At 41.8% G+C, this 26,266-nt stretch overlaps 1 protein-coding gene across 1 annotated transcript; it reads right to left on the bottom strand.

Annotated features, from left to right (window-relative positions):
* LOC145404993 (ceramide-1-phosphate transfer protein-like) lies at positions 1–25,729 on the bottom strand. Its single transcript, XM_080276495.1, has 6 exons — positions 25,440–25,729; positions 17,344–17,401; positions 15,834–15,987; positions 11,416–11,591; positions 2,927–2,947; positions 1–765 (listed from the first exon to the last, which is right to left on the bottom strand). Exons 1-6 carry the CDS (start codon positions 25,727–25,729, stop codon positions 634–636), a joined length of 831 nt encoding a protein of 276 aa, XP_080132621.1. The 3' UTR covers positions 1–633.
* Positions 25,730–26,266: the final 537 nt, after the last annotated feature.

The following is a 26,266-nucleotide window of genomic DNA, read 5'->3' as shown; positions in this document are numbered from 1 at the left end:
ACACACACATGCCTCCTACCTTACCTTGGAAATAAAGGTACTACATAAGGAGGCAAAGTTATTTTACATTCCTGTTATTTTTGCAAAACCTATCATATGGTATCCGTCCTCAATAAATTACATCTCAAAGTCTGAGCTTTCTTCCCCTCTTCTCTATCTGATGAAAGCATAAGTATGATTAAAATGTATTAGTTCTTACGGGGCTCACCAGCTGTTATTCACTGCTTGTACAACTGACTACAGAATGGTCTATTTTAAACTGGCCCTTATTCATATCATTGATAAAAACTCCCAATAGGTTAGGAAGTTATTTTTATACATATTTCAAGCAAACAACTGTTCACAGTTCTTAGGAGTAAAAGAAAAAGTAGTCCCACCAGTCAGGTAATTAATGTCTATTTTTTTTTTTTTTTTTTTTTTTTAATCTAGAGATTATAGTAACTTTATGGAAGCAACTGATACATGGCTTCAACTCTTATTCTTGCTTCTTCTTTGAAGAAGTTTGCTGGCTCTTATTATTTAATGCAAGAATGAAAACAAACCAATAAGCTTTCCAAGCTATGATGGAAATGATTTTGTGGAAGTAATTTGGCATTTGGTTCCATCTGCAACACTAAATTGATGATAGAAAGCTTAAGGCAGATCAAGAAGTCCATAATCCTCATACAGCTTCTGAGTAAGATTGTACACTGATGTCATGACCTCAATGGCACGTGGCATGAGAACTTCATTGTGGTGCTTCACTGCCTGGTTCCCAGCAGTTACCTGTAAGGCACAACATGCCAGTAAACTATGAAAAAATTAAAGGAACACTGTAATAATTAAAATTATAATTTTGTAACCACAGTAAATGATGGACTATTGCACTAACTTCTTCTGAGACAATGACACATGATTAAACACACAGGAAATTCCATTTACCTAAAGACAGAATGGTTAGTCAAATAAGGCTCACTGCAAAGAGCCAGTGTTTAAAACATTAATGGCACAGTACTGTACTGTACTTTCCTACAAACACTGCATGACAGAATAATAATGAAACACTGTATATAAGATTTTTTTTTTTTCTCAAAAATAATATTACTAATAATTATCATGCAATCCCCCCCCCCAAAAAAAAAAAGAACACAGTGGATTGAATAAAGAAATAGTAGACAGAAAGCATACCAGTGCAATACTCAGTGTGCCCAGTGAAATGCACCACATCACAGGCAAAATCTAACAACTTTTCTTTTTTTTTTTTTTTAACTAGTACATTTCCTTTTGGATGCACTTCAAACATACAAGTGAGATACCGTAGTCATTCCATCAATTTTCAGGTCCAAGTATGGGTGCAATCCTTGTACTGTTTATCCATACATACCTCACTCACCCATTTAAATCCAGAATCCACTCACTATCGCAACGTCCACATCTTGCTCTTTCACTCATTCACTAACACATAACCAGTTAACTTCTTTGCCTTTCATGCCTCCTCCCACTTTCAAACTACTGTAATCAGGTCAATATCCATTCCCTCTCTATGAACATACCAACTAAAGACTCTTCTATCCCCAATTAATTTAGTGTGTACATCATATTACATTTTATCATCACAGTGCTTATTGTATGCATGTTCACCTCTATTTTCCCCCTATGCATTCATGTCTGGGCACAGACATGATAGTGTGTTCCCTGAGGTCCAGCAGTACACCTGTGTACCACATTCCTTCACACGTCACCACTCTGACACTAATGTTCATCATTCAGTCTAAATACATGTTAGCTCGGCTTTATTAGGACTGGTGTAATGGTATTCACAGGGGTGTATTTATAACATGTTAGTGGGTCTGATGGAACAGTAATAAAGTATGTTTTAACAAACTTCAAATAGTCAAAATGTTCCCAGCTCCAGCAAGTCAAATTCACATCCTTTTGGACAGCAGCCAAATTCTTTAACCAATTGGCCACCACCTCCCTATGTAAGTATGCATCAAAAGGTTATTTCCGATTTTCTTCAAATACCAATCCCCATCACCAGGTAACCCAAACAGCTCAGCTACCAAATTACAAGTATAACAGTGCCACTACATGATGGATCCCTCTCCAGCCTGCTACTGGAAAAAGAGTCCTTCATTTAGGAAGAGGTAGTGGTCAAGTGGCTTGAGAATTGGTCTACTGTCTAAAAGGATATGAGTTCAACTCTGGGCTAGGTCATGGAACAGCTTGATGATTTGTATCTCGTTAAAACATACAATGCTTTGCTGATTTTTGACAAGATCCATCATAAAAACATCCCTTAATACCATTATACTAATCCTGGATTACAAAGTTTAGGCATATTTTCAACATGGATAGGTATTAGGGCTGAAGTGGTGATATGTGAGGACGTGGCACACAGGATTACTCCAGGCCTATGAGATGAGACTCCTGTGAAATGTGGGGTTTCTGGATCTTGCAATAAAATGCCTGTGATCTGATGGGGCCTGCCTCCTTGATCCTCCCTTGGCACCATCATTAACCCAATAGCTGCAACGTACATCATATGATAGAAAACTTGTAGCAGCGACGTACATCATATGAGCAAGACTTTTTTTTTTTTTTTTTAACGGGTACTTTACATACAGTATTTCTCATATACGTCCTCATTACTTCACCACGGCTGAACTAAGGTAAATAATGAACTCATATTTATTTTTCCTATACATTTCCATGCACTCTTTCATTTCATACAAGCAAAGCTTATTTTTGAGGAAAAATTTTTAACCATTTTTTTTGCACATGGGGGGTAGGCCAGGAAACCTAATGCTGCAGTTGGGTTAACAAACACACGTACCATTTTCCCTCTTTCAAAGGTCTTTAAATAGAAATGTCAACTACCGCTACATGCCCCAGACCTACTCTACACGTCCTCTTCCATCTCACCATTACAATCCAATCAACTTACCGTGTCACTTCCTGGCATGACCTGCTGGCACAGTAAAGGATCATCACATATCAAACAAAGAATATACAAAAGTAACTGTTTACAAAGCAAACTGGTTAATACCTATACAGTAAAACCTCGATATAAGGGACTTCAATAGGCCAGAATTCACTTTTATCTGACTCGAGGAGCTACTGGATTAAATTCCTATATATCGGAAAAAGTCCAATAAAGCCAGAGGCAGTCTGGACTGCCTGACCACTTTAGCTATGTTCACCACAATAAGGTAAATAAAATACATGTTGATCAGTGTACAATACAGCATTATTATATATATCATACCATTTGGTTAATGTAGTGAAGTTATAACACAGTACAGTACCGCAATGGTAAATTAAACAGTTTAAGAACCGTTCATGCAATCCGGACTAATGTCTCATATATCGGAAAAAGTCCGGATTAGCAGAGGGAAGTCCGGATGTTGCTTTTATCGGAATATCGCATTTTTTGGAATGGTTTGGGCTCCAATTAGTCTGTTATAGTGAGGTCTGACTGTACTATTGTAATTTTTCTTAGGTAATTATTACTGTAGTTACAGTAATACCAATGATCAAAGTCTTCAGAATGTTAGATCTTTAATCCCTTCACTATAATGGCATTTTTTATTTATTTATTTGTGCGACCTACAGATGACTTAAATTCATTTTAGGAATGCTTAAACTATTTTCTGTGGAGGGGCTAGAAATAAATCCCCATTACACTTCTCCACTGTGAAAGGTTTTCCCATCTACCTATCTACTGCCAGATGCCATAATCCTGTAAGGGGTGGCTGTTAGACTTTCAGTTACTTGTTTTATGGGGAGGGGCACTAACCCTCTGCCAACCCACTTGTTGAAATGTAGGGAACACATAAGGGTTGGTTATATGGTTACCACCCAGCAATGTAAATGGTTTCCTGTAACCATTAGGGTACAGCCATACCGGACTTGACGAGCAGGGAGGTAGCATCGAGCAATGAGCGGCATGGTGAGCGTCAACACAATGCCTAGTCAATTAGGAAGTGGCAACCTCGTGCACGGCAGATAGTCAGAAGCTGTTCATCAGTGCACACATGTCATTGTCCAAGCTATCAAGCCTGGGGACATTGCTAGGCAGTGTGCAACATTTTGGAACATGCTGCATCTTGTAGCGGTGAGCATGGAGGGCAAGTGGAGCAACAAACCTCCTCGCTCATTCAGTGTGGCCACCCATATATGATTCAGTGAGTTTTATTGTGTCACCTCATCCCTCCCCACTCAAGTCTTCCTGATCGTCATATCCGGTGTGGCTGTACCCTACGGTTTGTCACTCAATGTAAAACCACCTGAAAGGGAAAGAAGTGCAATAAAAAACAAGAGGAAAGATGGAAGAAATAGGAAGAGAGGAGGGCAGACACAGGAAAATAATGATAAAGGTGAAGGAAGAAGTAGGCAGCACAGGGGTAAACCAGCTCTGCTGTCGGGCCCTGCTGCGAATGTCACTGATTGCATTGCGCAGTTGACCCTTGTGCGGTGTGGTGCAGTGAGGATCTGTCCGTTCTCCCCTTGGGGCTAAGATGCGAATGAATGTGTTTGAATGGATGAGTAAATGGGGAGTGTGTCGTCCTGTCTCGGCTACCTCCCTTTCCTTGGGGGAAGCAGCCTATGTATATAGATAGAGATAGATATATACAGTATATACAGTAATCCCTGTACTGTACTATCCGGACGGCCACTTTCCGGACATCCCCACTTACCGGACATTATCATCCCAGGATCCAATATTCCCAACACCCCTGCATCCTCCCCACTTACCGTCCGTCTCGTCGTGAGTGCACGCTCGTCGTCATGGCTGCCCACGTGCTCACTTTTGTGGTGGTGCCTTACCTGCTGCAGGCTCTCCTGCTGCTCTAGTGCCTCTCCTTCGTATGTGTGATGATGGCCCCGCTGCCTGAGAAGAGGAAGAGAGTGGTTTTGACTCTGGAGAAGAAGAGGGAGATATTGGAGAAAGTGGATGCAGGATGGTCTTCGTCACGCATCCTTCATGAGTTCAACCTGGCCCGGTCTACTTTGTTTGATATCAAGAGATCCCGAGACAAACTCATGCAGTACACGGCTGACTTCTCGTCGAAAAGCAAACTCAACGTGGAGGGGAAGATGATGTTTACTCCCAAGTATGCTGAAGTCTACCACTCCACGTTGATTTGGTATCGACAGCAATGTGCTGCTGGTGTGATGGTGCAAGGCACAGAGCTGAAGGCTGCTGCTGAAAAGTTTGCAAGGCTTCACGACACCCTAGACTTCAAAGCATCCGAGGGTTGGCTCTTCGCATTCAAGTTACGACATGGCCTTACCAACCGTAAGTCTCATGGCGAAGCTTTGGATGCTAACAAGGATGAGTAGAGGAGTTTCGGCACAAGGTGAAGGGCTTGATCGACAGGGAGGGCCTCACTCTCGGTCAAGTCTACAACGCTGACGAACTGGTTTATTCCATCGCTCTTTGCCTACGAACACTCTAGCCGAGGAGACAGAGAAGCGTGTACCTGGCCGCAAGCTCTCCAAACAAAGGATATCTGCTTTGTGTTGTGTTAATGCTAACGGCATGCACCGGCTTAAGCCCGTCATTGTTGGCCGTGCAAAGTAGCCTCAGTGTCTTCGTGGGGTGATGGATGTCCTTCCTGTCGTTTGGTACCATTCCTTGAAGGCATGGTTCACAGCCCACATCTTCAAAGACTGGTTCCACCGCCATTTCGTCAAGGAGGTCATACATTACCAGATGGAGAAACTGGGAATCCCACGCGACCAGGTAAATGCCCTCCTTTTCCTCAACAATGCACCTACCCACCCTTGCGACAAGGACTTGGTGGCTGAGAATGGCCGCGTTAGGTGCATGTTTCTGCCACCTAATACTACTGCTCTCACCCAACCAATGGACCAAGGAGTGATCGTGGCAACGAAGCAGCTATACCGACGGAAGTTCCTGGATGAGGTGATGGTTGTTCTCGAGGACGAGGACGAGCGCAGGGAGGGACGGGACACGCGAGGCCAGCGGACTTTGGAAAACCTTCGCCACTACAACATCAAATCTGCCATTTACAACTGGGCCAGTGCATGGAAGGAAGTCCCTGTCAAGACTCTAGAAAATGGTTGGTCTCGTCTGCTTCTCGGAACGGATGTGGAGCACGATTTCCTTGGTTTCGACGTGGATGACTTCCATGCACGTCTACGTGCGCATGGGGACGATGTTGATGTGGACGAAGTGCGTGAGTGGTTGGATGACGACGAGGGCGATCCTGGGTATCAGACCCTGTCCGATATCGGGATCGCATCTTCAGTTGCAGCTGTCAGTACCCAGCTTGAAGATTCCGATGAGGACGGCGACAATGATGCAGACTCCTCTCAGCATCAGCCATCCCCAAGCTGAGCGCACTCCGGGAACACCTAGAGTTCGTTCTGGACTACCTGGGACACCCGGACTGCGACAGGGAGATGGGGCCCTTGGAACGTGGAGGAAGTGCATACTTTCAGGCAGCACATCATTAATCGTCAGAATTGTCGTTCTTTGCGTCAATCAACGATTGATAGCTTTTTCAGGCCCGTGACCCCCACTGTGCCCAGCCCTGGCTCCACTCCGTTGCCTCCCCAAGACAGGCCCTCATGCTCCGAGCCACAGCCCAGCACATCAGCCATGGTGGAGTCACCGCTCGACGTGAGTTTGCGACTATCTTCAGAGTCGTCTGCAGTGGGTACGCCATCACCACGACCCAGCGACGCACCCCTAGGTCACCTCCATGTGCTACTCTCAGACTCTGACAGCGATTAAACGGCAAGAACTTCTCCACTAGATCACACAGGAATTTAGTGTTGTGCAGTGAAAGAAAAACAGTGCATATTGTTAAGAAATTAGAATTCTGAGTGAAAAGAGACTGATTTACTAGACTTTCAATGTAGCTAAAATTAACTAGAGTGTGTTATGTTTAGAAAATGGATTTATGAGTGCAAAGACTTTAAATGCAGAGTGCAACACTTATTTCATAAAGTTACAGTGGAGCATGAGTAAGACAAGAGTGCGCAGTGTTAAGAGAATGGACTTCTGAGTGCAAATGACTAAGTTCAGTGCAAGACTTCACGAACAGTGTACTGCAAGTGCTTCAGGAAATCCTTCTTACTGTCAGAGTCTGAAAGGAGGTGGTTATTCATCGAGATGGCCAGGGACTTGCCGTAAGTACCCAGAATGTTTCATACTGTACTGAACTGTATTTTCCATACTGTACTTACCTCTAACACCTCATTTCAATCTTTTATGTCCCTTATTGGTGTGAATAGGGTATTAGGTGCTATGCATGTGCAGTAGGGAGGTATTTCTCTGAGTTAGGGTCCATAAGTACCAGTCCAGGAGCCAGGGACTTGTTGTAAGTACCCAGAATGTTTAATATTGTATAAACTCACCTCTAAAACCTAATTTTATGGTTCTTTTGCATTTATTTCAGTCTTTGATGTCCCTTATTGGTGTGATTTGGGTCTTAAATAGGTGCTATGCATGTCCAGAGGGAGTTGTATAGGTGTTTTTCTGAGTTAGGGTCCATAAGTACAAGTCCAGGAGGCTGGTGCCCACTATCCGGACAGGACCACTTTCCGGACATGCCTTTGGCTCTATAACGTTGGATAGTGGAGGGATTACTGTATATATATATATATATATATATATATATATATCGATAGATAGATAGATAGATAGATATGTATATATATATAGATAAATAGATAGATAGATAGATAGACAGATATGTATATATATATAAAATCCACCTCCCTGACCCACATGTTACAAAGCTCATCCACAAAGCAAGGCACTGGCAAGGCATTGCATGTTCATGTGCTTTCGATGGAATTCAAATCTGTAGTTTTACCTAGCCAATCCAGCACTTCAATGTCATTCTCTTACTGAGCAACCATGAATGTCATAAAATTGCAGATGGTTGTTCAGCACCTGCATATACCAGTCAGCATTCATCACTGTGTTTTCAGGAAGGAAGCAGGGGTCTCCCTGTCCACTTCCCTGCTAAAACAACCCCACACAATTACACTATTATGCCTGGCAGTCTTCTGGGTGTAGTGGGGGTCATAGTGACTGATGCTGAGAAGCCTCCTCACCTGTCCAATGTGAGGATGAAAACACATAAAGGTGTTCTCATCAGAGAACATTGTCTACCTCCAGTCTTCTGAGGTCCAATCTTTGTATTTTCTTGGAGAGGCAAGCCATTTCTGGTGCATTTGTTTGGTCAGAAATTGTTTCTTGGCTGACAAGTGTGATGGCTGGCTCAGGTCCTTCTGCAGCTGGTGCTGGATGGTGTACAGAGAAACGCCTTGTAGAGGCTTAGGATTATTAACTTTGAGTTGTGCAGCCATACTATTGTATCAGGAAATTTAAGCACCTCACGCCTTAGAAGACTGTCTGTAGCCTTTGTTGTCTTGTGCTGTCGTCCTGGACAAGGTCTTCTTTGCGGGACAATATTTGCTGGGAGGCCACGAGTACTTGCAATCACTCTTCACACTGACCATTCTGACTATCTGATTGTGCTATTTCCTTGGTAGGGATGATGCTTTGCTCTGTTTCCTGGTGAGAATGCAAGCCTTTCCTCATTAGTTACATCGGTGGCACCATACCTACTCACTAGAGTGCATACAATAACAACAAATATAGCAGGAAGCAATATCCAACGGCTCTGGCTAGGAGTGAAATCTGCTAACCATACCACAGGTAGTGGAAAACTGAGTTTGGCTCAAGAATTACATTTGCTTAAAGCAAGCCTGGAGAGATGCCAGATGTCACCACACAGAAATAAAGCTGATAGTATGACATGTATCACAAATGAATCAGGATGCTCCTGGCCACTGTATTTTGAGGCAGAGCAGCCAGTTTCTTTTCCAAAATCTGTACTTTAAACTAAATCAAATCCATTGTTTCTCAACTATCATACACTGTTTTCTTATACAGCAGAGTTGCCATCTAAGACAGGGAAGTTATTATCTTCCAATAAACAACACAAGAATTTAATTTCTCCCTCTATTATTTAACAACACAATATCGTGACTCAATTGCAAGGGAGCAATGAAGAGGGTATGTTTATGCATCAGATTCCCAGACAGTTGGCATTTCTTTAAAATGTGCGTTCTGCTTGTCATTCAATGCTAGGGTTCCCAAACCCATGCCCACCAGTGTGACCCACATCCTGTACCTGCCTGCCTCAGCCTCACTGTTGTGTTGACTGTTGTTGTGTCTTGAAAGCATTTTTTCTCGCTCCCCAATTCATCCCAGAATTCTGATCACGCAGCTGCAAACTAACTAAATTTAGGATGCTGTGGCTCAGTGGGTTACAGCGCTCCCCTCTGACTGAAGGGTCGGAGGATCGAATCCACCCAAGGGTCATTGGTAGACATCAAGAAGGGCATCCGGTCATAAAATGCTACACGTTCCAGTCCAAAAGTCCTCTACCCAGGGGCAACGCCTTAGCCCTTTGGGGATACCTGGAGTAAAACCAAATTATTTTATTCATATTTTTTAGCACCCGGCAAGGGCTCCTCTTGCAGCAAAAGTGCTAAGAAGACAGGAAAAGTATTTATTCCTGATGAAAAATAAAAAATATTGGACAAAGTAGCATGTGGTGTGGGATTTTAAATGCAATGAAAGGAAAGCAGTATTCATACAATCAGAAAATATGAATCAGGTGCATTTATAATGTGGATAGACTCTCAGCTGGAAAGTGATATAAACTCTAAAGAGGTTAATGATGATGGAACAGTAAAATTCATGTTTTTACACTTAGTGTACTGAGTGTGAAGCGGGTTTTGTGACTGACTTTGTTATAAGCTGAGGGACTCAAAGTTAAAAAATTTGGCCATTACAGTATGTGACAAGTATACATGCTGACATAATATAATCCATTCACTCGATGTAGTGCTGCCCTCGGGTGACTGCCTTTTCCTCTCTTCCTTACTTCCTTCCTCTTCTGTCTTTACTTCCTTCATTCTTTACCTTCTGCCTGCGGGTGACTTTACACTCTCTCATCTGTCTTTCATTCCCTCACTCTTTCCTCATCTTCTGCCTATGTGTGACTCTACACTGAGTGACAAGCCAAATGCTTTCCTGTGCACCAGGAAACCATTTACTATGCTAGGTGGTAACCATATAACCAAATTATGGCGCCTGGTGGTTTCGTGGGCAATTAAGGCACTCCAATCGGATGGAGCCTGTGCAGGTTTTTATCCATGGGGTGGTTGGAGTTTACGGCTCACATAAAGCCACTCAAGGATGAATGCAGTTGGTCACTCTCATCTTAAATGTCTGGACCAACCTGCATAGCCCTGGGCTCCTATGCTCCTAATGAGGCAACACAGGATTAAATGATGATGATGATGAAATTAATATCTTGAGAATTATGTTTTTCACACAGATTCATATTACTTGGTTGAACATTTATTATTTAAGATTACAGCATGCTTGTTTACTATAGCTATGAGCAGTAACTCTGTGTTAATGATTTTACTATACAGTACTGTATTCATTCCTTTACTGTCAATGATTAATATCGAGAAACAGTTTCACTTTGTGAAATCAATTTTTTATGACTAAATGCCCCAATAGTAATTCTTGAATTATGCATGATGCTGGGTGACAGCCTTTCACAAGCTGATTAGGATGCAATAGGTTAGAAGTTTTTGTCTGATTGGTACTGGGGCTTTTCAATGTTAAGGTTACCTGGTGGTGACAATCCTGGGTGGTTAAAATTACATGGGGTATAAGAGGCAAAGCCCCTCAATTAAGTTAGGTTATGATGCACTGGTGTGTCAGGTCGGTGGGAATGAATGTAAGCATCCTGCCGCGGGCATCTGAGGCAGACATACTGATAATAACCGATCATTATGTATAATTGTATACAGTATATTTTTTGGAATAACATGGGCTTCCAAGTACCTAACCCCATATAAATATACACGTAAATATATGTCCAAGGGGTGGTTGGGGTTTATTGCTCACGCAATGCCACTCAGGGATGAGTGAGGCTGGTCATTCTCGTCTTAAATGTCAGGACCAACTTGCCTAACCCCAGGCTCCTGTGCTCCTCTTGGGGCAACGTAGGATTGGATGACAATATATATGGTACATTTTAATACGAACATGATTTAGCAACAAGTTCCACATACCCTATCTTGTGTTCTACAAAGATCCTACTATACACTCATATACAATATCCATCTAACTTCTTTTTGGACTTACATATATTCATCTTATACAAATTCATCTGCTCCCCCCAAAATTACACATCATAAAATCTTTCCTACTCTAATTCTTTCCTCTTCCACAAAATCCCCCTTACAACTTTCTTACTTATTCCTGAACATCTCTCATATTCTTAGACCCCCTCCCCCCTTCTCTCTTATACTATACTTATAATCTATTCTCTCTCCTTCTCTCTCATTCCTAATACTGACCCGCTCAATGATGGTCTGCTTATTGGGCATCATGAGAAGGAGTGCACCAGCAGTCTTAGCCAGGACCCAGTTGTGATGCTTAGCCAGGGTGCGACTGTACAGCTCTGATGCTGCACTGCCAAGCCCACCAGTGTCAGACGCTTTCATGATTTCAGACAGGAATCCCGTAATGAACTCTGGAACAACAAGTTAAATTTATCAGGAAATCACACCCTTACCAGTCATCATCATCATCATTATCCCAACCTTTTTCTTCCCTCCTAAAGATGGAATGAGGTAGGGTCTACAATGCAAGAAAACAGAAAACTTTACTGAATAGTTAAGAAACTCTTTACTAAATGTTGTTTTCCTCATGCACCACAAAATGAAATTTCGGTAGTGGGGTATGGAGGGAAGATTCCTTCAAGTTCCTCAAGTTATAAGTATTGCTATGTAGGCACCAGGACTGGATGGCACAAGTGGAGAAATGCTGCTGTGAGTTAAGGAGGAAGTTATGCACCGGAGCTGGAAGTGTGTAGATTAACCCTGATACAAGGGGGAATGCCTGATGAGTGGAATGAAGCCATATTTGCACCCCTGTATCAGAGAAATGGGTAAATGCTTGTTGAGTGTGGTGGGAAAGGTGCATGGCAGAGTACTGACTGAGGGGAAAAGGGCAATTACAGTGAAGTTGGTATGTGAAGAACAGAATGGATTCAGGGAGGGCAGGGAATGTGTTAATCAGATATTTGCACTGTTTGACAAAGTTCTTGGAAACAGAAAAGAAGGTTGTCTGTAACATTTATGGATCTGGAGATGGTACATATTATTAAGATGCATATTGACAGATATTGTGGAAAGCACAAAGAGTAAATTGGGTGGAGGGTATATTGCTCATGGCTAGGCATTATAAAGATGCTCCCTGCGTTTATATCAATGCAGAATGAGACAAATTTCAAATTTAAAAGTTTAAGTTTTGCTAAGAGTTTCAGCATTTTCATTTTTATGTTTATTTACAGTGTATACAACAGTTTGTCTATATCTTGTTACAACGATTACACTGTTATACTTTTACCATTAGTGTATGTTCAGCACATGCTATATCCAGTACCCTCGCGTCCAACACGGTAATATTGTCATGCATGGGTCCCGTGTTGGACCAAAAACGTGTTGGACAAACAACAGAGCTTATGGAGAAAAATGAATTATGTCAGCAACCCTAGGAAAAGTCACCCTAAATACCTACCATATACCTATACATATATTAGTACTGCTGTAATTATAATGAATGGTACTGTACTATGAATGATAACTAACCTTTTAGGATAGTGTTGGTGGGCTTGTTGGGAATGGAAGGTGGTATCCGAGGCTGTAGGTAGTCCTACTGGGTCCCCGGAGGATGGCTGCTGGCGTCACTAGCGGGTAATGGCTGCTGCTCCTCCTCACCCTCCCTCATAAATCCTTCGAAATTCCTCTCCCCTTTCTTCTGCCTCTTGATGAATTCTAGCTTGGTGGCCTGAGGGAGGTGCCGCCACTTCTTGGGGTTCTCAGAATGCTTTCTAGGCATCATGAGCAGAGTAAAATGCAGTAGCAAGGGCAGAAAATGCAGCAAGAAAAAAGCACCATCCAATGCGAATTATGCGACTGAGTGGCGCTGTGGTGGGAGAAATTTAAACAAAACATCACGTGAGAGCAGAAGCGTTTTTCATTGGGCGACATCACCATCACGTCACGATAGCGGGCGAGGGAGGCTACTTGATCGGAAGTTTTGTTTGGCTCTCAGCGTCATGGGAACGTCCAGTATGACCGTGTTGGACCAGAGGTGATCGTGCTAGAGGCAGACTCTGCGGATTTCGCCCACTTCTCAGAGCTCCATCCGTGTTATGCTTACGCACCCATTTTACAGTACTTAAATTGTACTAATTTTTTGCTCTCCATACTGGACGCAAATCATGCTGGACAAAAGCATGTCCATTTTTTTCAATGTGCCCAAAGCATCTCCATCTACCCCTCATCACAACACCAAAACACTCTAATCCCATACTTCCTCTCAACTCCTCAATCATAATCCTATTGCCCCCCAGGCCTCACATTCAAGGATGCACTAAACATCCATCTAATCACTGTCATTTCTGTACGTCCGAGTTTATGAATTTCCTCTTCCTTTACTGCCCTGGTCTCACTGCCTTCCAGCATTACACTTCTAACATATGACACATATAAAGATCTCCTGACATGGAGGGAGAGCCCTCTAAATGTCAGCAGAGGGAAAAACTCCATGGTCTTTCTCTGACCACATTTTACCCTAGCCAAAGAGCTCCAATCCCACCTCCAGCACATAATATCTCCATCTCCTTTATTTATTTATTTATTTTTTAATGTGTCCGACCCTGGGAAGGCTTCAAGGCCTTTCCCAGGGCCCAGTAGTCCTCCTACACACCTCCACATGCCACCACTTCGGTGCTAACACCCATCGTCCATATTGAATACATGCTAGGGCTGTCTCATACAGGACTGATGCACTGGTATTAGCAGGGGTATTTTCACAGCATGTTGGCAGGTCATCTGGTAGATCAGTAAAGTCTGCTTTTAACAAATTCAAATCCATAAACTGTTCTCTGTCCCAGCCGGGAATCAATCCTGAGTCCATTAGGACTGCAGGCCACCTCTCTACCGATTCCTAATGGCATCAAATGATGTGATTTGAGTTTCATGCCAAAATGCCTAATCACATCAACTGAGCAGGGCCTGTAAAAAACTGTGGAGCGCTTCCTCCGCCCCGATTATAACGTACATGGCTTCAGGCCAATGAGAACTCACTTGTGAGGTGGAGTAAGCGGGGATTGGACCAACTCGGGCGATGGGGGGCACCCCCTACTCTGGGCCCCCTCCATGCCACCCTCCACCCCACTCCCTCCTTGTCCCCCATCACCCTCCCACCCCTCCATGCACCTGCATCTCTCCTCCCACGACCACCTGTGTCCTTTCCTACCCACTCTCGCCCCTCCTCCCAATCTGCCAGCCTTTTGTCCCCCCTGAACCCCATCCCATCCCTCCCTCCTTGTCCTTCACTACCCTCCCACCTCCTACAGAACCCTGAGAGGTATCAGGCCACCAAGATGTTACAGAAAACACTGAAGTGCTTTCTTTTCATGTGAAAAGTTGGTTATTTTTCCAACCCCCATACCCACAGGCCTATTCACCACAGCCTACTTTATCTCCCCACAGCCTAGTAATCTCCCCACATTTACATACACCTGTTTTCATGGTTGGTGTGACAAAACACTTTGAAATGACCTGTTTCAATAAGAAAAATATGTAGTTATAAAATTTTCACGTTTTAGTGTTTTCGAGGAGTAACTATTATAAACTTTTTTTTTAACTTTGATGTGTGATTGTGCAATAACCATTTGGCCTACGGGAGTGCTGACTGCGTTGTCAGGTGTGTAAATTCTTCCTCTTTAGCCAGAACACAATCAATTTGTCCTTGGTAAAACTCACCAAAACACCCTCGAATTGTGGTTGTGGGAGGTACCCTGCCTGAAATAATTGCGGTCTTTAGGGGTTAACTGAAAAGGATGACTTGGAAGTTTTGAACACAGTGTTTTGTTCATGAACCTCTGCATTTTATTATTCTTGCCAATCGTTTATACACTGAGGATATTAGGTTACAACATAAGATGGCATTCTCCAAGGAGCTCAGACTCTCAGCAAATTTTTGAGATTCTTTCTTTATATTTCATTTGTTGATTGCCCTCTGGCTTATATAAAATCTTCCAGTGATTTTTCTTAATGGAAAACTAGCCAAATGCAGTGTAATATCTTCATGTCTTTGGGTAAAAGCAGTCCCCTTTCATGCTTGATAATCAAACCATTTAAATTAACCTACTAACTTACGCCGCTTTCCTACAGTCTGTCGTCATCCATGGAGACAACAGAAACAGAAATAAATGACTTTAATTAGGCCCTAATTTTGTTGCAAATATTAATTTATAAATAATAATGACTAATTTTAATTGTTCATTGAAGTCCTTGTCTTATGCTACCATAAAAGTGCCACCATACAGGATCTGAACTCTGCAAATTATTTCTGACTGTCCCTGGGTGATAGTTCTGAAATTTCAATTAGTTCCTTTTAGGATTTCCCATTATCATAACTAATGAATTGCTTCCTACAGTTCTGAAGTACAGTATACCAGTAATTTGGCATTTACTTTTTGTTTTCTGTAACAATACTACCTAACTGGTTTCACCTTGTAAAGATTTAAGGAAAAGTATGTGCATTATCACTGACCAAAATCTTCTGGACACTCTGCTGTCACTTCTTGGGGCGACTGTACCTGTGGTTTCCTTTTTCCTCTAATTTTATCCCCAAAGAAATTCATGTGTTTTTTTAGGATCTCCCCGTTCTATGCAAACATGAGGAACTGGTGCTGTACCTAGGCCACGATGCAGCCTCAGCAGAGTGCGTGATCCTGATTGTTGATCACTGCTGGTGAGGAGTTGATTCTCTCGCTCATACTCAATCATGGACTGGATAGAGTAGTAGTAGTCACCAGCACCACCCTTCCGGTAGCACTGAAGTATTGTAACCTGCCAAGGGATTGGTGGATGTAAGGAAGCAAGAAAACAACTAGACAAATGTCTGAAATTTAATCTTTTTGCTGCAGCTGGTAAACTAGGGTATCCTATTAATGTTAACACTAGAATACTGTACATAAATTTTGTCCACCCAAGACAAAATCCTACCAGTCAAAAACTCACCTGTCTTGAGTAACCCTTTTTCTGCTATTGATTTACCTAGGATTTTGTATTTCCTAACACCAGAAATTTGTCCGTAAAAAAGAAAAAAAGTGTGTGTGTGTGGGGGGGGGGGTAGTCAAACCATGGCAGCGGCAGAACAAATTATTAAAGGCAGGGAAAGGTAGTAATGGCATAATCATGGATAAAGTGAAAAGGCAGAGAGGTTGGATGGGAAGACTGAGGTGCTTCTAAATCGGCTGCTGAGGAAGAAAAGGCTAAGCAAAGGATGGCTATGATACGCACAGTAGTTATGAATAGTCTACAGCTTTAGTAAATGTTTTCAGATTAATACCTTTACAAAACGCTATTTAAAAAACAAAAATCAACCTAATCTGCTAAACAAAACTAGACTATCATTATAGTAAAATTACTGACTACACATATACTGTACCGTACATATACAGTATTAAGCTCCCATCATGAAAATTCTTTACAGTATTCAGTGGTTTTCCTTATATACCATACATACCACGTATTTTCAAGTATCCCATCTAGGGTTTCCCTATCTTCTTTTTTTTTTTTTCCCCAAGATCCACAAATGCATCAAATATCGTGCAATCCTTCTCCAAAACTTTCTCAATTATCAGTCAAAACTGCACACATTATACCCACACGTCCTTTAGTGCTCCACTACACATCCCATGCATCACTCATCAGACATTCTGATATGTGTTAGGGTCTTATCACACTGAAGCTGGAATCAGATGTATTTTGGAATAATTGTCTGATAGTGTACGATAGGGTAAAAGTTCGAGTAAGAAAAACCCATTTGACTAACTTGGCCACATTCTGGGATTCCATTTTTCAGCGCCAAACATGATGTATCTGACAGAGAGAAATAAAATGCCCAGAAAATGATCCAATGGAAGGGTATGTCCTTATTACAACAACCAACATAATCCATCAGAAAATGTCCAAGTCTGTCCTCAGTGTGAAGAGGCCACTACTTTCCCTATCCCTCTTCCCAAATACATCTCATCTACAACACTCTGTAAAACATTATATAATAACCTTTTGAAACACTATAGAGTAATATCTTAATCGACAGCTTAGAGGGCACAACCTGTACAAAATATATTGCACTCACTGACCTTCATTATTCATATCTAAACAATTCTTACTAACGGCACTGGAATTCATCATTACCTTCTTTTGTATATCATGTGACACGAAGCTGAATACTGTTCCCAGAATCTGTAGAAATCTGTAAGGGAACAGGTGCAACCATTATAACAATGACATTTTTAAATTACTTGTAAATTCTTTTACTAACTCAAATGAGACCATGGACATTATCTGATCCCCAAAATTTCCTGCAAAACTCTAGCCCAATCTGATCACTATCTTTCTACAGAACCCAAGCATTACCTTACAAGTGTGCATGCACACAATGATACATGGATGCACAAGTGTATGCATATGCAAATGCACACACACTCACACCTCTCTCTCTCTCTCTCTTCCCTATTTTGAGTTTTCTCCACTGCTGATCCTACTTCCACTCTACTGACACCTCTCCCTTTTTCCTCCTATACACCTGTTAGGTTATAACTGGCAATGATGTGTCAGTAATGAAAAGACTGGTTACTTAACTTCTTCCTTGTCCCCCTTAATCTTCCCAGCCACAAATACAGAGCATGACCAAAAATAAATAACTTGGATGGGATGTTCTGTTTAATATTGCTCTCATTACTACCTGGAAAAAAGCTCAGTTAAAACACATATTTTCACAAACTTCCATTTTCATATACTCAAGTTCTGTAGATGGATGACATACAAATGTTTTCATTACTGTTCACAATGTCTAATCACACACTTTAAAGAGCCTGAAATTTAAATAAACGGAAGCAACGTGCTCCCTACGTGTCAACAAGTGGGTTGGTGGAGGGTTAGTGCCTCTCCCTGTAAAACAAATAACTCAAAGGCAAATGGCCACCCCTTATGGAATTATGGCGTCTGGCGATAGATAGAATACTACATTAAGGCTGAACTTTCAGCTTAGGTTAACTTCTTTTACAGCTGTTAGGCCATTTAGATTGGCTTAAATTTTTTTTGGGGGACTCATTTGGGTAGGTTTAGGACTTGGCAGAGGGGAAAACCCATAGCTCAAAAACGTATCCCTTTACTTTACATGTTAAATCTACCCAGAGATATGATACCCCACCTACAGATGGGTTTTTACTAAACCAATTGCATCGTTAAACCAGAGTATGCCTGTACTTAGATCTGGAGAAAACCTTTGACAAGGTATCCCATAAGTGACGAATGTGGAAACTGGAGCACACAGAAGGACTGAAGGGAAACCTCTTGGAATGGATAAAAGACTTCATGACTCATGACAGACAGACACATCAGGAGAGTAATAAAGGACAGGATGTCAGGGTGAAGGGAAGTAACATGTGGAGTTCCGCAGAGCTTGGTGCTGGCGCCTGTAATGTTCCTGTTCAATGTAAACAATACGGTGGATGAAATGAACAGTTATGCAAGCCTGTTTGTAGATGATGCAAAGATCATGAAAAGAGCTGAAGTTGAAGAGGATTGCAAAATGCTGCAGGAAGATCTGGACAGGATTTAGGATTGGAGTTGGGTAAGGGAAATGAAATTCAATGCCAAAAAGTCCAAAACACTGAAAATGGGTAAAAGTACTAAGAGGCCATCACTGAACTGCTCAATGGGAAAGGAACCAATCACAACAACAGGAGATGAGAAGGACCTGAGAATGTTGGTCCAGAATAATTTGACACCCAAAAAACATATTAACAAGACTGTCATAGAGAAATATAAGCTCTTGACAAACATAAAAGTGGAATTCAATAAATGGATGAGATGATGAAAACACTAATAGTGGTTATCATCATTGGTAGATCCAGGGGTGTTGCTTTAGTTGCCCAGGCAACAACCCCGCACCTGGAAAATCAAATGTCACAGGGTTAGGAATGGGTTTTGAGAGAGAGAGAGAGAGAGAGTTATGTAATTAAAATATCAGACTGAAATTCATCCCCCATATTAAAGAATCTGAGAGACCTGTTGCAGCATTTAAATATGAAAATGATTCATGCTTTCCATGCATTCATGTTGTGCTCCACCTCATCTGCACTCTACCAGTCACCAGTAGTGAAAATGAAAGAAGTTCCAGCATTTTACGAGGCCTTAAGAAAGACATGGCTTTTTTTTTTTTTTTTTTCAAGGATGGAAGCAAAGGCTATAAGCCTGCAAGATTATTCCCTCCAAGAAAAAATAAAAAGATAACAATGAGCCCAATGACAAATGATCAGTTGAATGGATTGGTATTTATGGACGTTCATGTGTGAGCACCAATTGATGTTCCTGAAGTTACTGATCACTTTAGCAGACAACACTGGGGTCGAATGCAGTTCTCGTATGTGCTATAAAATGCATAATCTCTGAGAAACACAGCCGATCGAAACAAATTTTGACGTTAACTGCGTTCATTTCATGCTGTTATTTTGTATACAGCTTTGCAACTAATTTTTAAAATTCAATTTACTTCCATTATCACAGCGCATCAGGATGCCTTTTTTTCAGGAGAATGTTTAAATATTAATAAAATCTTTTGAGAAATCACAGATACCTGATAACACAGCATTCTCCCTTACAGATATCTGTACTCGTATGTGCAAAGATGAAGTAAGATGCATGAATAATACACTACAGTATATGAACTTATATGAATTCTTACCAAATGAGTTATTTAAGAGGAGCCTGTGGAGTTACATGGAGAGACAGGCTGATAAATGAGGATATAAAGGAGCGTTGTGGTGTGGATGTGGATGTGATAGAAAGCGTTATGAGGAACACACTGAGGTGGTTTGGCCATGTGGAGAGGATGGAGGGTGAAAGACTGACGAAGAGAGTGTATGTGAGTGAGGTGGAGGTGGAGGGGGGAAGAGGAAGGGAGAGGCTGAGGATGAGATGGAGGGATGGGGTGGAGAGGTATATGAGAGAGGGGGATGTGAGTTGGGAGCAGGGCAGTGAAATGGCGGGGGACAGGGTGACGTGGAGGTGATTTGTTTGTGGCCACCCCAAACGGGATTGAGACGTCTGGCAATAGATAGATAGATAGACCATTTTGTTTTATGAACTCTTAAGTACACTGCATATTTTGGTTTTGACTGGTCTTATATACATGACTGAGTTCATCTATAACCAGGCTCAGAGCAGGACGTCACTCAGCCCTCCTCAGCTACTGGCTTTAAACTAGGTTAGGTGGAATCACAGATGACACATGCCTACCCTGTAGGATAGGCCCACTCAACATAACACACATAATGCAGCACTGCACAACACATGGCACATTAAAACACAGACACAACATAAATGGTGTAGGGAACATATGAGACAATCCCATGGGGGCAGTTGTTTATCTGAGGGTCTGATTGATCTGACAAACAAGGGTTGAGCAACAACAACAATAACAACTTGCCTATATGTACATCTTTGATCATGATTTGGCAGATAGCAATACCCTTATACTATTCCTGGCTTCCTCGCTGATGATTCCCCCCAGGTTAGGATATACGGCAGAGGTGTGGTCGCCACATAAAAAGAAATATATAAACAAGATTGAGAGAATACAAGAACAGCAACCAAGATGGTCCCTAGCCAGACAGACCTATCATACAAGGAAAGACTAGAAATGCTGGGTCTGCCTTTCTTAAGAGAAAGGATAGAGAGGGGCGACATGATTGCACTGTTCAGGGCAATGATGAGAGTATATAAAATTGATAGAAAAGACCTGTTTGTATGGGACTGGGGAGGAACAAGAGGACATGGAATGAAACTGCAAAGTACAATTTGCTTGAAAGACATCAAGAAATACAGTTTTCCATATAGTTTCGCCGACCTGTTGAACAGCCTGGGCAAAGAGTGTCAGCAGCTTTTCCTCTGGTTTTGTTTCTGAGTTTTTTGAGTAATCTAATAAATTTGATAGTTTCAAATTTTTCCCAGGGTTCAATTATGGCTGTGTGCTTAATGACGATGAATTGAGTACCTCTTTTAAATTTAGCAGGATGGTTCAGGTATCTGAGGAATGGTTTATAATGATTAAGTAATAAGTCTTTAGTAACTGTTCTGTACATAATGTCAAATGGTTCGTTTCGTTAGTTTAATGAGTTATGTATATTTGGAACTGTTTAATGCGAAGCAAAGGTATGAACCATTAGTTAATGATTTGGTGTATTTCATATATATATATTTTTTTGGTAACCAGTTACCGAGCTGAGGAGAGAAAGAAGGAAGAGTGGCCTGGCAGTTCCATACCGGCTGTTGCCCGGACTGTGTTGCACCTCGTGTTGCCTGGTTACTGGCGCTAGTGCTATGGTGAACCTTGGGTGTATTACGAGATTTACACTGTGGCTAATGGGATGCCCAGTTAAATGTTAAGGTTATAAAGTACAGTAGTTAAGTAACTCAGTGCGAGTGACAGTGTTCAGTGGAGGCAGCAGAAGGGCAGCAGTTGTTGTGGAGCTCAGGTAGCACATTCCTTTTGGTTATTTACATATTTTCTGGTATTAATATACGATGTTATTGTGCCTAGGTTTGGCTGTATCGGAGTTCGAGGCTCTGGTAGTTTAAAGGTAGCTGATACACTGCGAGGTGTCTGAGTTCACAACACCGTTAGTTTGTTTTCAGGCCCCAGGGGAGTGATTATGTAGGGGGCTGCAGTGTTGCTTTTAAGTGGGACAGTAATCAGTATGGTATTTGGGTGTATGTTATCCTAATTGGATTCCCTCTAGTCTTTGTGTGTGTGTGTGTGTGTGTGTGTGTGTGTGTGTGTGTGTGTGTGTGTGTGTGTGTGTGTGTGTGTGTTGCTAAGTCCCTGTTGTCTGGAGGGGTTTATGTATATAAACTGTATATAGTTATATACTGTATGCTTTCGTATATAGCTAAATATGTTCCAGTAGTGAATTGTGTATGTTTAAATGGGGTTTAAATTTGGTATCAGGAATTTAATTATTAATTGCAAATACTGTACAATGGTTGTCTGTGTATCCTTTGTACATTCTAGTATGTCATTTGTGCAGTTACTTTAAAGAACCTGGAGACACCCACTTTAGGGTGACAAAAAGATTGTCAAGTTCAAAAACTGAATGAGTTTAAAGCAAGTTTGACTGACTGAGAACATGGAGATGAGACCCCACGAGTGTAGCTCATTTCCTGTATATCACAGCTATGTAAATACAACTAGGTAAACATATACACACACACACACACACACACACACACACACACACACACACACACACACACACACACACACACACACACAAGGCAAAAATTGCATAGTGTAACAGTGGTAATGAAGAAGTGCATAGGGAAGAGTTATATGTAAAAGTTTTGTCAACTTAGGGATGGTTTTGCTGTAGTGGCTGTGCTTAACAAAGCTGACAAATGTCATTCATCTCCTTGTCTCAAAGAGTTATTGTCCCTTTATTGCCCCGTCTACTGCCTTCTTTCTTATTATTCAGTAAATTACTTCTTTCTCTAAACTACAGGGAGAAGAGTGACTGTAAATATTACAACTAAATAAAGACCGTAAGAACTAATGTTCGAGGGCAGTTTACGCTTATGATGACAGTATGTATAGACTTTACACACATAAACCCACATGGCCACCACACTTACACACCACCACAAGCATACACAGTATGCCTCACTCTCAGTTAACTGCTTTTTGGCCTTTGACTTTCTTTTTCCCTCTCTCTTTCTCTTTTCCCACTCCCCCACTTATTATTCTGAACCTTTAATGGTTTTCAGTAAGACTTTTCTTTATTAAGCTGCAAACAAGTGTCAAGGACACAAAGTTCTTTCCCAGAAAATCAGGTGAAACAATGAGCAAAATCTTCAATAAACAGCATTTCAATGTTTCTTCCGTCCATATCTGATATCCTAACTGACCATAAAAACTGGTATCAGTTCGGTATCAGAAGATTGTAATACATTGGTGATACAGTATATCAGTTTGCCGTATCATTATTGGTTACAGCACTACTAACCTGCCTCAGTTGATAATAAACTCTGTCTTTTCCACATTCACTCACAAGCTCTTAGACCACATACCTTCCCTCCACTTCCTATGTTTATCGCAGCACCTACTTTGCCATAATCAATTGGGAAAAAATAATTTGCATGCAGCAGCTTCCACAGTTACACTGATGAGACTACACATGATGGTATTGTGCACTCTGAACGGAACATTTATTGTGTCCATCTAGGAGCCAAGCTTCCTCATACTTCCCAGCACTTCACCATCAGAAGGACCTGGGTCCAACTCTGGTGAGGCACTGTCAACCACAAGGGGGCACCAGACCCATACACACTGTATGTACTGTACTGTACCTGTAGAACAACCTCACAAAGGCAGCTGCTTGCCTGAGGTCAATGGATCTATTAGGGCATACAGACTGAGGCTGGGCAACAACAGCAGCTCCCATAGCAACCACACCACAATTCCCACATTACTTCATGCACCATGATAAACAGATGGGGGTTAACATGAAACCCCTGATACACAATCACCTTTACTGTAAACTCTATATCATCTTCACATATGTACTCATTGCCAGACTGGCACATATCATTGTCCACTTCATGATTTCTCTGGGAACACTATCAAATATGCCTTCTCGACACCCATAATGCCGTAATTTGTTTCATTTCATTTCTAAAGGATCCAACATGCGTGCATGCTTCGGCCCTGGTCACCAAATGGCAGCTCTCCATGCTGCTCGATCTCTGGCAGCCTCTCAATTCAGTCCCTTATCCTTGAGGCCACACTCTATGATCTTGTCCCAAGTCTTTTTCGGTCTGCCTCTTGCAACCCTACCCCACACATTAACACTTCTCACTTTCAACACCCAACTGTCATCCCCCATCCTCTCCACATGCCCAAACCATCTCACTCTACCTCTCGTCATTGCAACACCAATACACATCAGTCCCATACTTTCACACAATTCTTCAATCACAATCCTAGCCCCCCCCCCCCCCCCGGGGCTCCCATTCAAGGACATTCTACACATCCACCTAATCAATGTCATTTCTGTACATCTGAGCCTGGGAATATCTTCTTTCTTTACTGCTCCAGTCTCACTAACATACAGCATTACACTCCTAACACATGCTGCATGCAAAGATCCATTGGCACAGAGGGAAAGCCCCCTTCATGTCTGGAGAGGCAACAGCTCCCTGAACTTCTTCTAACCACTCCTCACTCTAGCTACAAAGCTGGCTCCAGTCCCACCTCCAGCACATAAAATGTCTCCCAAGTAACATAACTTTTCCACACACTTAAGTGACTTACCAGCAAGATCAGTCCTATCATGCCTGACAATCTCCACATGCTCTCCCCAACATACCACACACATGAAATCAGCATTATCTTGCAGTCTACCCCTAATACCATTACATCAGTTATGAAATCACTTATTACAAACACTGGACAAGCTGGAATTACTTTCCAAGCCCTTGAGGCAAACGGCACATGGCCACTCTCCTTCTTCTTTGACAGTACTGCCACCAACTCTTCTTTCTGCAACTTCTTTACTTTGAAAACAGTACAGTATCTGTTAATCACTACATGACAAAAATCCCAACTGCATCTCATCAAACTACACTCTTCCTAAACAAGGTCTCCTAGACCATCTCAATAGCTTTAATTACTCCAAGCATGATGGTATCGTTGATGCCTCGGAGGTCTGGTGGTAAAAGTTTCAGGCTGAAGAAGACCATGCATCAATGTGCTACGGTTTAAATCTAAGAGGTGAAGGGAGATTTTACAGTCATATAAACACTGCTGGAGATATCAGACTACATTCTACACTTTAAATGATCTGAACTACAATACCCTAGCCTTGGGCTCTCTGTTGTCAAAGAGGGGGTAACATAGGATATGCCAACATAGTTGAGGACACATTCTGCTGTACTTTCATAAGCATTTTATCACTATAATTGTGGACAGACACACAAACACTGATGGTCATTCTACCCAACTGCTACAAAGTAGGTTGGCTACATGGTCTGCATGGACTGTCATGTTTAAATATCGAGTGAATGGCTATAAACTCAAGTCACTGACACTCTGATGCTGGTTCTCCTACTACAGTAGTGTGTTTTCATACTCCTGTTTTGGGATCCTATCTACCCAAACAGAAGGGTGAGATGTAGGCTGATGATGATGATTAAGCATGGTAAATGACTTTAACATAATAATTTCTGCTTACTTGTTGAGTTCACTGTAGGCACGTAAGTATCCATCTAAGTAAAGCTGACCATCTTCCCCTTTGCACTCAGTGAAGCCATCAACCACAAGCTGTAGGTCAAACACCAGTTCCTGTGTGTTTATGGTGTCAGCTGTGTCCCTGCCACTAGTACTGGTGCCTGGCTCTCCCACATCATTTGTAACCTCTGCCCCCATCCCTGCTGCAGCACCCTGAGGCTCCATTCTGTTGCTCACCAAGTGGCTCGTCTCTGTGTGTGTTGGTCGCTCCGGAGTTGGGGGTATGGCTGCCATCTCTTACAGTACAAAACTACAATCCTGATGAAGAGGGAGGTAAACTTTACTGAATTTTGTTCATGTAAACTTGCAAAGAAAGCCAATAAATATTACAATGCAACATTCACTTGATACAGTATATGGCTATAAAACAACCATCATGTCACCATATTCTGATATAAATCATAACACCTGAAAGATATGACTATAATACAGCCATCATACGTCATCATACTGTGATACACAGCACACATGATATGTGGCTACAGCTATCAGATGTGATCATATTCTGACAGTTAACTAAAAATATATGTGCTGATACTCCAATATTTAAACAAAGTTATAAGCAGAATATGCAGAATGATGAGAAAAAGTGTTTCCTTTCTATGTACAAACATTTTATATATAATAGCAGTACCAAGAAGCAGGCAATGGCTACCAGTGCCAGGAAGCTAGGCCATGCAGCATGCATGCATTAGCTTTCTAAGTAAATAGCCTATACAGTAAGACCTCACTATAACGGACTAATAGGGGCCCAAACCATTCCGAAAAATT

This window comes from Coenobita brevimanus, chromosome 65, assembly GCF_032717465.1.
Source record: "Coenobita brevimanus isolate Jiangsu-jjx chromosome 65, ASM3271746v2, whole genome shotgun sequence".
Lineage (NCBI taxonomy): Eukaryota > Metazoa > Arthropoda > Malacostraca > Decapoda > Coenobitidae > Coenobita > Coenobita brevimanus.
Note: the sequence above shows the minus strand (reverse complement) of the source record. Positions and strands in the feature narration are given on the sequence as shown.

Bases quoted from the DNA above. Each gene is read 5' to 3' on its own strand.
- LOC145404993 (XM_080276495.1), bottom strand. From the start codon at position 25,729: ATGGCAGCCATACCCCCAACTCCGGAGCGACCAACACACACAGAGACG. The intron at 17,402-25,439 runs GTAAGCAGAAAT...GTTCCCTTACAG, and splicing joins GCCTACAGTGAACTCAACAA to ATTTCTACAGATTCTGGGAA. The intron at 15,988-17,343 runs GTAATGATGAAT...ATCCCTTGGCAG, and splicing joins CACATGATATACAAAAGAAG to GTTACAATACTTCAGTGCTA.